The 17,567-nt window shown below is 31.0% G+C and overlaps 1 protein-coding gene across 1 annotated transcript; it reads left to right on the forward strand.

The window, feature by feature from the left end:
• The first annotated feature begins 304 nt into the window (after nt 1-304).
• On the forward strand, nt 305-11,565 carry LOC108912298 (ATP-binding cassette sub-family G member 1). Its single transcript, XM_018717499.1, has 10 exons — nt 305-607; nt 4,862-5,169; nt 6,478-6,623; nt 7,155-7,393; nt 9,028-9,156; nt 9,591-9,697; nt 9,815-9,983; nt 10,044-10,144; nt 10,300-10,455; nt 10,515-11,565. The coding sequence occupies exons 1-10, from the start codon at nt 379-381 to the stop codon at nt 10,863-10,865; spliced, it is 1,935 nt and encodes a 644-aa protein (XP_018573015.1). The 5' UTR covers nt 305-378; the 3' UTR covers nt 10,866-11,565.
• Nucleotides 11,566-17,567: the final 6,002 nt, after the last annotated feature.

The raw sequence follows: 17,567 nt of genomic DNA on the forward strand, positions 1-17,567 counted from the left end.
CCAAAGGTACGGCAATAAATGAAATGTATTGAATGTGATGAATGAACATCGCTCTAAAGTTGCTTCAGTTTACTTTGATTTTTGTTTGTTATTGAGTAAGGTACCCCAAATTTCGAAATATCTCAAGGTAGTGACCCCCAACTGCTTCAGATAACCCTCTTACGAAAATACCGTCGATACCAACAAAAATCTTATTCAATTATAAATAAATTATGAACAATGTAAGCGTGAACTTTAATCGCGGTCCAATCAGTATACACACACTCTATATAATGACCAAACCAAGATAAACAAACTCAGTACACAATACGATAGTCGGTAGACTCGTTTGAGAGACCGATGAGAACTTAGAACGGTGCGAACTTCCAAACGCTGGACATGGAGGCAGTCATACTCGAGAGCACCATCGGGCATTCTGCGGGTGCGAAGCGCGACGACAGTGCGAGAGAAAGTGACGCGCTGAAGAACAAAGAAAAACTCTGTTACAGCAATGGGAACGGTACGGCGGACGCGACGTTCAGGATGTTGCCGCAGAAGACCCCCATCGACATGCAGTTCGAAAATGTCACCTTTACCGCCACCGAGGGAGGGTTGTTTAGGAAAAAGAGTAAGAGAGACGTTCTTATAATTAATCTAGTACATTTGTCACTATAAAAAACGATATAGAAATAAAATTTTGACGAGAACAATGAGTAGGTATGTTATATTACAACAATATTTAGCAACAAAGAATCTGCGCGTATTTGTATTTTTTTTTAATTTTAACCCATGTTTTGAATCCTACTTTTCTTTCTCTGGGCCCTCCCAAAGCTACATTTTTTTATTTTGAGGAAGAGAATAGAATTTCAATATGAAAAAATAATTACAATCCCATTATTCAAACCAAAATAGGTACCTCATTAATACGGCATTCTTTAACTATCTTCAAAAGCGCGACAAAAAAATAATGAATTTAATTATTATTCTAGTACATTAATACTAGTTTTTATGCCAACCATTTTTTATCCATTCTCTGAATTTGCATACAATATATTTACAGTACTACTAAGTTTTGAAATGTGTTCCAATCGTAAGATTTAAATAATTACCATGATTCACATGTGGCCATAGAAATACTGTAAACGAAAAAAATTGCACTATTATACCTACATAGATAGAGGAGAATTCGTCATAAAACGATATCAAGGGTTCGTTCATTATTCTGTTAAATCCACAATTCACAGAGCATACCTGTTCGAATAATGCATTAAATTACATAATAAGAAAAAATACATATTGTTCTAATAATCTTTACACCTGCTTTAAATTTGATAAGATGCCAAATTCAGAACATTCGTGTATCAGATAATTACAATAAATTATTATTATCTGCAAACATATTGTCAATAATAATAAAATGCCTAGTTTTATGGAATTAAGATAAATAATATTACTTGGGAAAAGCCCCTTCCCATCAAGTATAAAATCTATGAGGTAACATCTTTAATTTAAGTCGTAGATCTTACAAACTAAATGATTTGAACTGTTGGTGTGTATAAAAAATATTGTAATTTAATAATCAGTATTTTCCTAGCCAGTTTGACGTCATGTTGAATAATCCAAAGTTCAAGATATTCTTTATTTCTTATTTAAAAAAAATTCCTCAACGCAGTCGCTAATTTGACAAATTATTCTTAGGAAAATAATTAAATCATTATTAAATATTTAATCTCATCGTCCGAAGTAACTTATTGCTGGCAGTTTTAATTTTTTATCTATTTATTTGGGTTTGTCAGGTACCTAAATAAATAAATAACAAATAATAATTTTATATCCTGTCTTGTACAATTTTTAATACTAAGTTAATGTTATACAGGGTGATTCACAAACGGTGACCAAAACCTCGTATTCTTTGGTGAGTTTGAAGCGGAATCTTTCATATAAAGTTCTTGTCTAGGATGATTCGTTAAAAAGATATAGGGATAAACTTAAATATTTTATTTTTTTTTAAATAATTTAAAAACTAGTAAATGAAATAATTTGAAATTGGGTACATGTATTTACGTAATCATTGTCCAAAACCTGAGGGATTTTCCTAAAATGTACATGCTCCAGTGATGGAGATACAGGGTATTGGTGGCATATTTTTCTAAATAAATTAGTACGCCACTGCTTGACGGTAACTACCATGATATTTTCGGATTCGTCTTTCAATTTTCTATAAATTACTACTCTCTTATGTTTTTGGAAAAAAGCCGGATTTTCGAGTAAAACTTAAAAAACCCCTTAAAATTCACCAAAGAATACGAGGTTTCATTTTTGGTCACCGTTTGTGAATCACCCTGTATAACTACCAGTCTATATTTTGCTTTTCCAAGGTTACTCTCAGTAGGTGCGAATGCATTTTTGTTTTTATATTTGAAATGAAATGTAAAAATTAACCTTAATAAGGCTATATTTTTGTAATTTTTTTCCATTTAAATACTGTTTACTTAAGAAAAAGAAGTTTTAATGTCATCATTGATTTTTAAATGTCTACATTTGCTTTGTAATCTATAGGTATTGACCTACAAACGCTATATAAAAACAAAAAATAAAAAACTTGATAATTACTCAACACCTTCATTGTTTTCAGAATTTCAAGGTTGTCAGTTGCATTTCGACATTGATTATGATTTCTGTTCTTCCGGAATCTTTAAATAAATTTCTTTCCAAGTCAATTAATTTGAAGATAAAAACTAGACGCGTTTTTATCAGTTTGTTCAACTTCATTACAATTTTTGTGTGAAAGCTAACAAAAGGAATTACTCAAGCTCATTAGGAGACCAACCGATTTATCCCAATGCAAATAAACCACTTGTAATAACATTGACAATCGTCTTTGTTGTCCCGTAATATATGTCAATCCAAATTAAACAAAAGGCTATAATTAATCAAAAGCATGATGATGAGATTAGTGAGACCCTCTCGTGGGAATTAATCAGTAAGCAACTAACGGTTAAAACAATATTTATTATCTCAAACCGTTTAATTTTGTATTTGAAATTCTTATTTGCAATAAAGTATTGTGCTGTACTTTCTAAGAAACAGACAAGTAGAAATCCTTGTACTATGTTTGTTACGCACAACTGGAATGTTTCGAGTACCTACAAAATGTGTTTTTAGCATGGAACAGTGAAGTAATGATAAAATAAATAATTGCTTAGTTAACTACTTTCTAAAAGGAAATATATTTATGCGCATATACCAAGTTTTATGGTTAGTTTCGCAGTTGTCTTCTTAAGCTGTACAAAAATGCTTAATAAGGTGAATTGCAAATAAATTATAAAGAATTGCAATTTTTTGGAATTTGACGTGCATGCGTGCATGTAACGTTTACTGGAATAATAGTGTTAATCAAAAGATCTGACTAGTAAAACAAATGTTTGTTCTATGTCTGTGTAGAACACACAAAGAATTCAATGAGAGTAAGAATGAGACTAAGGTTCTTCTACCGTCTTTGTACATTTGTCAAGAAGAAACAAATAGTTTATAAATTGAAGAACGGCATAATTTCATATAATTATTTCCTAAGGCAACATTAGTCTCAGTTCATGACAAATTTTTATTGAATTTTAAAAGGCAAACTTGAGCTTCTACGTTCCTGGCACGATATAATGCAAAACCGACTATGTTGAATACATACCCATATCATAAACATATTACTCGAAATTTTTGTTGAATTAATAATACGTTGCAATCAGTGCCAATGTCGTAATAATATTTAAGGTCATAAGCTCTTATGTAAACTTGAGATTTGTAAGATTGTAAGAGGAATAAGTGGGTCAGTAGAATTTACTTGCAAATAAAATATGTTTATACTCGTATGTTATCAAAATCTTAAACAAGTTAAATAAATATGGCTTTTGCATTCTCTTTGTAACTACACTCCTTGTAGATTTACTGTTCTATGGTATGAATGAATAACGGCAGAACAACTTTTTACCACCAGCTTAGATCACTACTAGAAATGGTGTTTAATAGGATTTTATTATTCTTATTTCATTCTTTCCATTCTCGTAATACGGTTACCAAGATCTATCTATAGGTTAAAAAATTATGATACTCAAGATCAAGAGAAATAATAACATTAGGTACTCAAATACAATGACTCCTAAATCATAAACAATTATTCCATTAGGCAAATTTCAACGCTCGTTCTTTTAAAATTGTAAATATTTACGCAGGGTACAGGCATAATTGTGTTCAAAGAAAAAGACAGTTCGATTGAACGAACATCAATTAACAACTGCTAAAATAACCGCTTCCTCACGTAGGCATCAGTTTTTAAAGAACCGTGATCTCCGCACTTTGGTTGGGTGCACAATAAACGTCACAATTATATATTTTAATGCAGTAACCTAACACAACTTTCGCATTGTTTCATAAAAACACAGTTTTGCATTTTTTATATGTGCACTGTAATCATTTCCCTCTAAATATTTTCTCAAACCCAACTTTTTTTCTGGAATTCTATTTACATTTATAGAAATCTTGTATTACCTGAGAAATATTTCTTTCTATAAAACATACAATAAAATCTACTACTATGCAGCTATAATTTTGAGGCAAAACTTCCAATTATGGAATTATTTTAATGATATATTTACAATTCATAGTTTCATTTAGTAATTTATTGTGTTAGAATTTATAATTCTTCTTGAAAAAATTCCCTATTTGCGAACATGACACCAATCAAGTCAAGGAAATCTTCTATGCAAATTATAATAGCAAAAGCTTTAAAATACGTAGACTTGTCCACATTTCAATTATAGCTTATAGCATAGACAGAACAAAGGTCACGATGAATAAGTTCCTCGTTAAAGGTATTGTCATATTTCAGAGGAGAAGGAAATTCTACACAAAGTCAACGGGAAGTTCCCCCCTGGCCAGCTGATCGCCATCATGGGTCCCTCTGGCGCTGGTAAGAGCACACTTCTGGACGTCCTTAGCGGGTACAGAATACGTGGTATAGGTGGGACGGTTTACATAAACGGGATGCCTCGGAACATGAAGGAGTTCAGGAAAATGTCTTGCTATATCACGCAAGACGATAGGTTGCAACCCTTGCTGACTGTGGATGAGAATATGCACATAGCTGCTGATTTGAAACTGTCATCGGATGTGACACAAAGGGAGAAGGATGAAATTGTAAGTAGTAATTTGTATGCAGTTTTATGTACTAAAAATGTATAATTTCCTGAAACAATCTAGTATCCATCAAGTCTCATTTGAACGAGTGATAAAGAACACTAAATTACTGATCTATTTATAATAAATAATTTACTGTACAAGTACCTCAATAAAAAACATTATCTCAAAATCCTTTGAACGTTTCGTGCACCTCGACCTTTGGTAATTAAGTTAGTAATCCGAATTGATAAAGCATTAAAACAATAGCTCGAGTGCACAAATAAATTATTACTTACTTTTAAAATGATCACGTACGACAAACAATACCAGATCAATCAGTCAATTCGACATTTATTTCGTGAATGACAGCAGTACATTTTTCTATGTTTTATTAAACTTTGGACCAAAGCTTAGTGATATAAAAAGAGCATAAATTCAAATGGGAACTATTCCCATGTAGTAACAAGCGCATTGCCAATGTTTTTATCTGCCTCTAACGCGTGGCACTTATCAATCTCTTTGACCCCTGAATTATTACAGTTGCTAATAAGTCCAACTGGGACAACGCTGAATAAATTCTGACGTATTAGTACCCATATATTTATTCCTGATTTGATAAGACAGCGGTCGTATTTTTCGCAGGATGTTGTTTGGTGACTGCCTGACCTTTAAATGATAATGGTTTCCGTTGGTTGATCGATGAAAATTGACAATATTCAAAAATAATTTACATAATTCGAATATTTTTGCAAAGAAACTCGCTTAAAAACAGATTAATTACGATTCGCTTTGTTCTATTCTAAAATTCTACGTACACTCACTTGAATATTTGAAAATTAAAATTGTATACAATCACTATAACGAAAAAACCTGGAAGTATCGACATTCGTTAACAATTTGATAGGATTATAGATCAATATTAATTATGTAAATTAAAACAATTGTTAAATAAATGAATCATAATCAAGTTCTAGTAAACTAAACTTTTTGTAAAGTTAATTATACTATTTTTACTTATATCCTAATTAAAGGTCAATTAATTGTCGTAGATAAGTCAATTACCTTGAAAGTAATTTAGGTAATTGTTTACGTACATTCTCCTAATGGAAGAACTCCACTTTAAAAGAAACAAATTGTTGTCTAACAATCAGGCACCGATTCTAAATTATATTTTTGTTGGACGGAAATATTCACGTTCTTGACCAGACCAATTAATTATACTTTTACTAGTTAAATACAAAACGGAGAATGTTACCTGTAGATCCTTAAAAGTTGTATTACGAACAAGTCTTGATCAATTCTGAACATGTCTATACCTGTTACCAGATCGACGAGATTTTGAACACGTTAGGACTGTACAAATCGAAGCATACTAAAGCTGCCGGGCTATCAGGCGGACAAAAGAAAAGGATGTCTATCGCCTTGGAACTAATTAGCAATCCTTTGGTGATGTTCTTGGACGAACCCACAACGTAAGTACACAAAACGTTTGTTAGATATTCAAAATAAGTAAAACCTTATACAGTTTTAAAAAATATGTCATATAGTTTTATTTTGCTAAAAAATTCCGACAACAGCTTTCATAAGATGTAACTTTCGTTATCACTATTTTCTGATTTCATGCAAAACAAACGCTGTGTAATACATTTATTTTTTCCATTGATAAAAGATGGTCCAAAATCCGTTTCCAATTTGTGCAAGGAAGTGATAGACTTTTTATATGTTTAATATGATAGTACCTACGCCTTGTTTACATATCAGCTAGCATGGAAAATATAGTTATTATCTAGCAGAGAAGCAGCATTTTTTATAATGACTTGTCTTCATAAAACGAAAAATAAAGTTTTCTCTCGTCAACAGCACGTCACAGCGCATTTAAATATATGTACATTGTTATATTTTATAAAGTTTAGGTTTTAATTAATAATTTTACATTCTGGCAATATAATAAGCAAAAAAGTAGTAATTCTTCAGATTAAAATTATTTATATGACTTTTTGCAGTGGTCTGGACAGTTCGTCGTGCACGACTTGCGTAAAACTTTTGAAGGAACTTGCACGACAAGGCAGGTCAATCATCTGTACCATCCACCAGCCGTCAGCGTCATTATTCCAACTCTTCGACCAGGTCTACGTGTTGGCCGCTGGAAACTGCCTCTACCAGGGCAGCACGGCGAAGCTATTGCCATTCTTAACAGACGTAGGATTTCCCTGCCCGAAATTTCACAACCCAGCCGACTACGGTAGGAATCCTCCAATTATTAAGAAATTCCAATAATATTAGTATTTTATGTCGGGGGATTAGTTTTATCGGGTTTTGCACATGCGACGATAAGGAAGTGATAGATTTAGCGTGTTTGTAAGTATTAATCATTTCGACAAAGACATTAGAACGTTGTAAATTATAAGGAATGGTTTTTCGTGAACTTTAACCCCTTTCTATATTTACATTTCGTTCGACATCTCACAAACAAATGAAAGTATTTATTTTACGCGCAACACGTTTTTATTGTATTTGCTATCATGTACTGAAAAAATAAGGTTCTTTTCCAATTGCTTATTTGTTATCGGAAACACAAAGAAAACATGTTTAAATAGTTTTTTAAATTTTAAATTATTATTTTCCTGTAAATATATTTTTCTCAACTTTTCCACCTTATAGGTATTCCAATTTTTCTCGAAATTAAAAAATTTTAAATTTTAAATTGTATTATATTGCATTATATCTATTATTGAAAATGGTTGTGATTAATATTTTTTTAATTAATTTTGATTGTCGCAAAAAATTTTTTGTATAAAATTAGTAATAAATATAATAAAAAAACTTTATATATTAAAATTTCAAGTAGTTAAAATTGTAATTTTATCGACCGCATTATTTTTATTAATATTTTTTAATTTTGACAATTTTGCAATAAATTCAAATGCTTTTTATTCTTTTTTAAATCTTTTAATAAATAATAATTTGAAAATAATTTGCGAATTTTTACTTTAATTTTACATTTAAATCGTAATTAAATAGCTAACAAAATATTGAAAAAATAAGTTTACTTTGCCTTAATATGCAAAAAAAAATAGATTTTAAATGAACGATACCTTCATTTATTTCTTTAATAATAGTAAAATAATTCCGAAATTGAAATTTTAATTAATATTTCGTTTAACAATAATTTTTGTGACATTTTTGTAAATTAAAAAAATTAATTATAAAAGATGCATTTTTTCTGGGGTTCAGGGCTATTCTACGAATTCGTAAATATGCCCATTGTTATTTTTTCGTCGAGCTACCCCTGTATATAAAAAAAAAATAAGTTTCTACGATGAATAGAAGCCGAGATATTGCAAAATTTAAAGCGCGCATCAATTTGAACTTTGGAATTAACTTTTCTCGTGCGCTCGACTCACTTGGACGAGCTTCCCCCACCACCACGCCGCCGGCCGCTTTACTTAGCGAGTACCTTCTCTTTAAAGGACTCGTGAGTCGTTAATTTTTCACATTTTTCAATGCAATTCACGGGACATCGTAGTTCACGTCGTAAACTGTATTTTGCGAAAAATTCAAGTCTTAATATTTATAAACAATTGCGCTACGATTTAAAAAAAAATTCTAGGTCGTAGAGGGTACTTTTTTTATTTTAAAACTATATTTTTTTGCCAACTATCCATTGCATCTATTTTCGGTGAGATAGCATAAACAGCAACAATGTTATTCAAATTGTTTATAAGCGAAAAACGCACGGTTTTTAATGCACAATTTGAGAATGTTAATGTCAAAAAATATATGGTGATATTTTTTAATAGGTCGCTTAATTACGTCTTTAAAATTACAATTGCCTGGCGTAATGTAAAACGTATTTTAATTGTTTTTTTTTTTCAGTGATCGAATTAGCATGTGGAGAATATGGCAATGACAAAATTGAAGAAATGATAAAAGCTACGGGTAATGGAAGGTCACTTACATATTTTAATGAGTCCGATAACCTCCAGAACGTAAAGTTTTTCAAAGGTAAATAAGCGCATTGCTCATCCACTTGGTATATAACTATACCCAATGCGCAAATTACTGTATCAAATGTTGTACAGTAATGTAAAGGTCTTTATTATGTTTTTGAAAAGATTTTTTTGTTGCGTTATTTAGATCGATCCAATTAAATACGTCTCAATATTTATAAATGAACCATAAACAGATGAATACAATATAAATTTCTAAGTAATAAAATTGTTAACCAGTTGACCTGTACACTCAGCCTAAATTAAATTACAATAATGTGTAAGTGCTTGTCTAGACATGTAAAAACATGCCTTATTAATTACTGCATGGTTTATGACTAATGCAGACAATAAAACCGAGAACTGTATTATTTCAAATAAGTTGTATGTTCAAAAATCATCGAACTTCCTTGTAACAATGTGGTAATTAAATAAAAATGTAAATTTCAGGTGAAAGCGATACACACAGTAGTGAAGAGGCTTTGTTAGCTACCTCACAATATAACCAACTTAAGGTTTTGTTGAGAAGAGGTTTCATTAAATCTGGACGTGACCAGGTAAATATTTTAGAAGTTCACTGCATTTAATATCTAAAGTAAATCTATAAGTTTTTGTAAAATCAGAAGTGGGATATATAGAGTGAAACTATCACAAATAATTTTCTCATGTTTCAGACTTTGACCTACTTGAGAATTGGTGTCAATATCTCAGTAGGATTGATGTTGGGAACGCTCTATTTTAGAGCGGGAATAGACGGCTCAAAAGTTTTGGACAATTACAATTTACTGTTTTCCATACTAATGCACCATATGATGTCTACAATGATGCTAACAATTCTGACTTGTAAGTAACACTCAGATTCCGTTACCTCAATAATATCTAAACTAACTTTATCGTTTTCAGTCCCAACTGAAATGTCAATTTTGATCAAAGAACATTTCAACAGGTGGTACTCCTTGAAGATGTATTATGCGTCTGTAACTATTGTGGATATTCCTATTTCGGTGAGTACAGATATATTTTCTTCTTCCATATTTGATTTAGCTTTTCAATTTTTTTTGTCCTTACAATTAAGAATGGTCCAGATACATAAGACACAAAACGAATATGTCGTATATATTTTTTTAAATTGACTTATTAATTTTACACATTTTTTCAGGTACTCTGCTGCTTCTTGTTTTCCATCATCATCTACTTCATGACGGCCCAACCGCCTGAAATGATACGATTCGCCATGTTCTTTGTAACCAGCATGCTGGTAGTCTTCGTCGCCCAAAGTGTCGGCTTGATGATAGGCGCATATTTCGACGTGGTGGTAAGTGTTAATTATCCTGACGGATAAGACAGGCATTAACATTTTTTTTCCTCGTTCAGAACGGCACATTCCTGGGTCCCACCTTATCGGTGCCCATGATGATGTTCGCCGGCTTCGGAGTATCCTTACGCGATCTACCTCACTACTTGTACTGGGGCAGCTACATATCGTACCTCAGGTTCGGCCTGGAGGGGATAGTAGGGGCCGTATACGGGCTTAACAGGCCCAAGCTGGAGTGCCCTGAAGACGTCATGTACTGTCACTACTTGGACCCCAAACAGTTCCTTGATATTGTGGCAGTGAGAGGGGACCAGTTCAGTAACGACGTGATAGCCCTGCTTCTGTTTCTGTTCGTTTTGAGGATAAGCGCCTACGTAATTCTTAGGTATAAATTAATGGCCGTACGCTAGGGATATTTACGTAAAAACATGGTATTGTGCTAAGCAGTTCCATGGGCGTATCATTTTAAGGGTTTCAAGGTCGTTAAATACAAAACAACGAATAGATATGCCGATTTTGGTAAAAACTAGAGTACAAGTATCTATTTTCTTTGTCTTAAATATCAATGCAAAGTGTATTAGTTCTATTAATACATATAAACAGTTACACCAACTACAATTTGACGAAATAAATAAAGTAGAAATCCCTCAGAATTCACTTTTTATTAGATCTTTCTTATTAATGTGTCTAATATAATAATTAACTTACATTATAGTTATAACGTACATCCATAGGGATGAATATTGTGAAAATACTTGTACATTTGTATATTCTATTTTATTCTTGGCTGTGTGAATGTCTGTAACATTTTATTTAATATTTATTTTTTTAACGGCGGTAAATGTTCTTCATATTATAGCTATGTGTCTTGGGGACCATAGATCTAAATATTTATCTGCTCAATTAGATAAACGGAAATTATATGTATTTTATATTTTTTTATAAGAATTTAATTGTAAAGTTGGATCGTAGATGATAGTCACTGTTAAATTAGTTTAGCCTAATTTTTATCTGATAAAAATCAATGCAAAATAACAGGAGCGACTGATACAATGTAGATAATTTTAATTTACAAATATGCAAGGAATAAATACATTTTATAGTTATAAATCTTGTTTGATTTTTTTTCCTCCTTAAATTTGATATAACAATATTTGAAACAGGAGTAATCATGCTTCGGTCAATGAGAGATGATAAATTGGTTTTTACAAATAATAAAAGGGGAAAGTACATGACTGAACTTGTATGTCTGGTTACATAACTGAATATGTTTAAATGGAGCAGCTTTATTAATTAGCAGTTAAGTTTAGAGATGGCAGCACCAAATGGAGGCACTCTCTCCATGTTTACTGGAAAATCCAATAAACTGTTTTAGTGTCTCCACGGAAGACTTCTGTGGTGTCTCTTTCTATTTAGGCAACTCGCAACAAATTGCCATAGTTGAAATTGTACAGACTAAATTTGACCCTTGTGTAGGTACTACATATTTACATAGATACTATAGAAATGAACAACTTAAATTAATGTATTTTTACAAGTATTTAGAAATATTTAAGAACAACTAACCCGTAATTCGTAAAATAGATACACTAATATACTTAAAACTTACAAAAACCGATATAAAAAATATTCATAAATTTAAATCATCATTACCGTATTTTCTCTTCACTTGTTTAATCTTGGCATTTTCTAGTTCTACTATTTTAATTGTTTTTTTTTTGGTGTTGTGCTGTGCCAGTGTGTTTATCGTGTGTTTTTTTTCTTCAAGTGGTTTATTATAAACATACTCTTAACCATAATCAAACTTTTCGTGAAGGATATCCTGTTGCGAGGCTACTTGTTATATGAAATTATCTTTAATGGGCATAATTTTAATTTATTAATTACTATAAAAGCCAATATTGTTCTATAAATTTAAATATATAAATTGGATAATTCTTTTAGTTTGTTACTTGGGGTTTGGAACTTCTTAAATATTTCTCGCGATATTTAAAATAATGACAAAGAAGACATTTTTTTGGCACTTATGTCCAAAGTACATAAAGTTGAAAATCGATCTAGTACAAATATTGAGAAATTCTTCATGACAATGTGCACTACGGGGTTGCCTACTATTTGGCGTATGTGGCGTCACTAAAAGGGTATATTAATTAATTTCCAAGGAGAGTTATCTCTGCTAAATTTCACAAACTTCTTCATAATCTATTGCTGTAAACTGTTAACAAAACGTTACTCGTTTCGTAATAATTCTACTATTCGTCACCAGGTGGCTTGAGTGTGATGGAATCGCCAATAACATTGGTAAACTATTTAATATACAATGTGTTCAGTTACCAATCGACTAAATGTCAGTAACAGATTCTACAATTAAAATTATGAGGGGTATTTCAAATAAAGTTTTGCCGAAAAATACCCTGTTTTCGAAAAATATAATTTTTAAATTGAAAAAATGAAAATTAGGCCACGGGATTTTAGTAGGTACTTACATGATGAAAGAGGTTCGCATTAGAACTACCTATGTTAAATTTAAATAAAATTGCTTTATAAGGTTCCGAGATATTTCTGAAAATAGTTTACATTTTTTTTAATTTGAATCTCCATTAATTATTATCATAGAATTAATTGGTGACGTTTGGTAACTGAACACCCTGTACATATAAACAAGGGCATCGGGAAATAAATTCGCGTGATTCTTTTAATTAGAAATGTTAATTTCAAAATATGTACTTTGTTTTTATATAACCAGTTAAAACTTTTGCATGTCTAGTCTGTTAGATTGGTTGAATAATATTGAATCTCAGTACTTACTTGTATATAAAACATTATTTAATTACATTTTTGCCTTCAAATTTTTTATCGGCATGTGAAAGCATATTTTATACATTGTTTATCTGTACATGGTGTTTTTTTCACAATAACTATTATAAATTATGTAGATATTTGCATAATAATCAAATATATAATGTTTATTAATGTATTTTTATAAACCGGTATATTTTAGACGATCTAAAAATAATCAAATTACATTCATAGACGGCTTTTTGGGATATTTTTCGTAAGAGGAGATTTCATTTTAAATTCTACGTTGTAAATGTCCCGGGAATATTTATTCTTTGAGTTATCAATATATTTCATGCTCAAAGGTAGATACCTGTCATATAACGTTTCGAACTATTTTTTTAAATAAATTCAACGAGGATTATTATCATTATATCATACCTAATGATTGCCATTAATGCTTAAGCATTCAAATGGAACAGTTCAAATATAATTACAATTAATTTCCCAGTGGATAATTATTAGATAGTAGTTTATAATATAAAAAATAGACATAAACATCGACATAAATAAAGACATAAATAATGAAACATTTTAAAAAAGACCAACATTAATCAACGAGTCAAACATTTTTTTGCTCAATGCTTTAACATCACTATTATCATTATCAAAGAAAATAGTTGAGTTATTTATGGTAAAGACGCAATAAGAAAATAAAAATATTATAATCGCTTGAATTACTGTTTACAGCGCGCAGAGAACAATGAAAGGATGTGGTTAATTTAGTCACACATTTTCTCATCACATCTACAACAAAGGGAAAATTAATATTGCCACTGATTTTTCAATTAGCATGTTATAATAATACTTTAATTTTAATGTACCTACGTATCACGCAACGTAAAATGTATATGTGGAAACTGTATAAATAGGTTTATTTATACAACCCACCCTATAAAGGGGTGATTTGGCATCTGCGCACTGAGGGTGTATTGATCGAACAACAGTGGTAGAAGCATGTTAATAGGTGTATTTTAGTTTGAGACGTTCAAGTTCAAAATATATATTTACAATTTCTGTCTGAATGTTACCGAGTTGTAGCTGTTGAGTAAGTACATTTCTACACGATTTCTCATTACGAAAATTCATAAAATAAAACGCGGTACATTGGGAGCATTTCACAATGGTAGCAAGATGACCTAGTGATCTTTCAACGCTGAAAAACCATTACTATAATTTGTGCTACTACTCTAAAACACGAATCATTTTTTAATGGATTTAGTATTAAGTTATATTTTGAAAACAAATACGACGTTTTATTTTGCAACTGTTTCTGATTTTGAAAGAAAATATCATTGCTACACCTTCACCTATAGAATCTTTAATACCCTGATATTTACTTCAATTTTATTAATGACATATTTTACGTAGTAGTAATTTATGCATGTTATTTAGAATAAACATTTTACTTTCTGTTGTGATGAAAACGTTGATGTTTCTTAAACAAATTGCAGTGGTAACAATGAAATTTGTTACCTGTCAGCATTGCGTTCATTACTGAATGCTATTTCATTTGCTGTCATTTCCTTATAAAAAAATATGACCATGCCTCGGCTTTTACGTAACACTATCACTGCATAGAATAGTTAACAATATCCCTGAAATTATTTTCGGATTAATAAAACCGTTTCTGTTCGTGACATTGTCGGTTCAATTTTATGAAAATCTCATTGCGTCAGTCATATAAAACCAAAACAATCATTTCCATTGTGGCCTCTAGGACGGGCAAAAGTAAGTCTGATCTATTTGACAAACATAGACAAATATTATGTTAACGACATTTTTAACAGTTTGTTTTACATTTTACACTTACGATGAGTAAATATTTGTCTATAATTATATATGTCTTGCAAACATCGAACTAATGATCACAACTCACGGATTTTTCAGGACATACGCAAAATATATGAAAATAATTTAGTCCAATGTTCCTTTTTGTGATTTTTTCCGCCACAATTTTTAAATCGTTGCAGCAGAATTTTTCAGTTAAGTATATATGTCACTTATCTTCCTAGTTATTCAAATTATTTTTTCTCACGACTTCCTCTATGTAATTATTAAAATACATGTTTTAATACAGTTTAATTCAAAACAGTACTAGGATGCTGGTAAACCGAAACTAGATAAAATTTCTGTAAGACAACATATTGATGCAAACTGCAAATCTGATGCAACTGTACCCGGTTCCGATAATTTTACTATCGCGATCAATATGAAAGCTGATTTAGAATGGCAAACAACAAACGGCCTTGGTGTCGGAGTCGAAAATGTGACATTTTAAATTGTATCAAATAACTTTCTCATTCGGTATCCATATCAAAGTACGAAATTATAATTAGATTAACTTCGTACAATCGTTTTATATTTAACTGCAATTTTACTTGCTTTAGAAATTGTTGTATTATAGTTAAACTGAAATAGAAATAGTACCTATAATCTTCGCTAATTCAAATAAATAAAAATTGTTTTCTAAAATTACATTTAGATAAAGTCAAACAATGTTTTTACGAAAGACTGTAGGTATAAATTATGAATACACCTGGAACATTGGAACTGTTAAATAACGTAATATTTCAAAGGAATGTATGTACATATTCTTGCTTTTCTAACCTTGACAAAAGGCACATGTAAAAATAACAACGATAGAAAAATCTTACTAGGAAAAATATAATTTGAATTTTATAATATATACCTATTTTTCAAAAAAGAACTGGGTTCTTCTTTTTATATACCATTTTCCGCCTATCAACACTGTATGTACTAATTGTATGAACAAAAACATAATTTTTTAAGTGTGTAGGTATACATGACATCATAATGATAAATTGTAAGTAATAAGTCGCAAAATTACACTAATTAAGTAGTAAATTCCATATTAATAATTGCATTATTATCATAATGAAGTTTCAATTATGGTCAGATGCATTACTGTGGTTCTTAATAAGCCATAGCATTATAATTGGACTTGCGACAAAGGAATTTTCTTGATATCAATATATAAATTGTAGCCTACAAGTTTTTAAGAATTTCATCTAATATATTATACCGGTTTGGAACTTATTAGTATAAATAAAGTGGCAACGACATTTAATGAAATGACATAAACACCTATATCTGGTGATTCTCCTGATGAATGATCTTAGATATTTACTAGATATTGGGAGTGTAATTCAACGCCAGTCAGGGCATATTGCCCGTGGAGTAGACATTTCCCACAATAGCATTAGTTAAAGTATTACGTGATACTTGATGACAGTAATTATGTGAATTAAAAACCCATTTTCACTTTTTAGCCTAGACCATGAACTTGACCGATGCGGAGAGCCTATTAACTAGTTGGTTTTATTACCTACCAATTTATTTCTACATTTCACCTTAACGCGTGAGTGAGTGGAATAACAAGTATATCTTCTTCGTATTGTAGAGCAAATCGAATACAGTATATCTTTTCCATCTATCGGGAATCTAAAACCCGGGTGTGTCGTAATTGTAACTGTTGATCTTCCAAGAAGTTGTTTCGTTTACGTCACAGAAACATGTCTTAGGATTATATAAAGCCACACTAAAAAAAATAAAATTGAAATAGGTACGTCATTACGTCCACGAAAACACAGAAATTCTAGTCATGCCGTATTTACAAAAGTACCGAATGCCTATGATCTAGAAAAATATAGCGACGCCGTAGAATTTTAACAATGTACAACGTGTACTTATTACAGAGAGACATGTAACCATTACATCGCAGATTTTGGGATGATATGTCAGACAACTCTCAAAAAGGTTCATTGCCGCGATACAAAACGTTATATCAAATTCTTCTAGCTAGAAAACAGCCACACTGAAGGAAAAGGTATATCCACACTGCGTAATTATTTATGATAAGGCCACAATCTGTATGTAGGATCAAATTCTCGAAAAAGCCATTTTTATAGCCTCAAAATCATGAAAACCACATCTCATGGATACAAAAATCATCGTCCCACTGTTTTAGAGCCGATTCTATCGATTTTTATCAAACTGAGACAAATCTAAGGTGACCAAGTGAATATACCTTATGACTATTTTGCTATCCTGACGAAATACCAACCTGATAATTTTGAGATTTGACCTTCAGCTGACCTTAAATATAAAAAAAATAATTCAACCACGTCTTTGAACGTAAAATTTACCGTTCTTTCAGAAACCGGGGACAAGAACTGTATTATCATTGAAGAAAACAAAAGTTGACTTTCAAATAACTTTCAACATTAGCTACCTTCTTCAAACGGATTCGG

Source organism: Anoplophora glabripennis, unplaced genomic scaffold (genome assembly GCF_000390285.2).
Source record: "Anoplophora glabripennis isolate ALB-LARVAE unplaced genomic scaffold, Agla_2.0 scaffold183, whole genome shotgun sequence".
Classification (NCBI taxonomy): Eukaryota; Metazoa; Arthropoda; class Insecta; order Coleoptera; family Cerambycidae; genus Anoplophora; species Anoplophora glabripennis.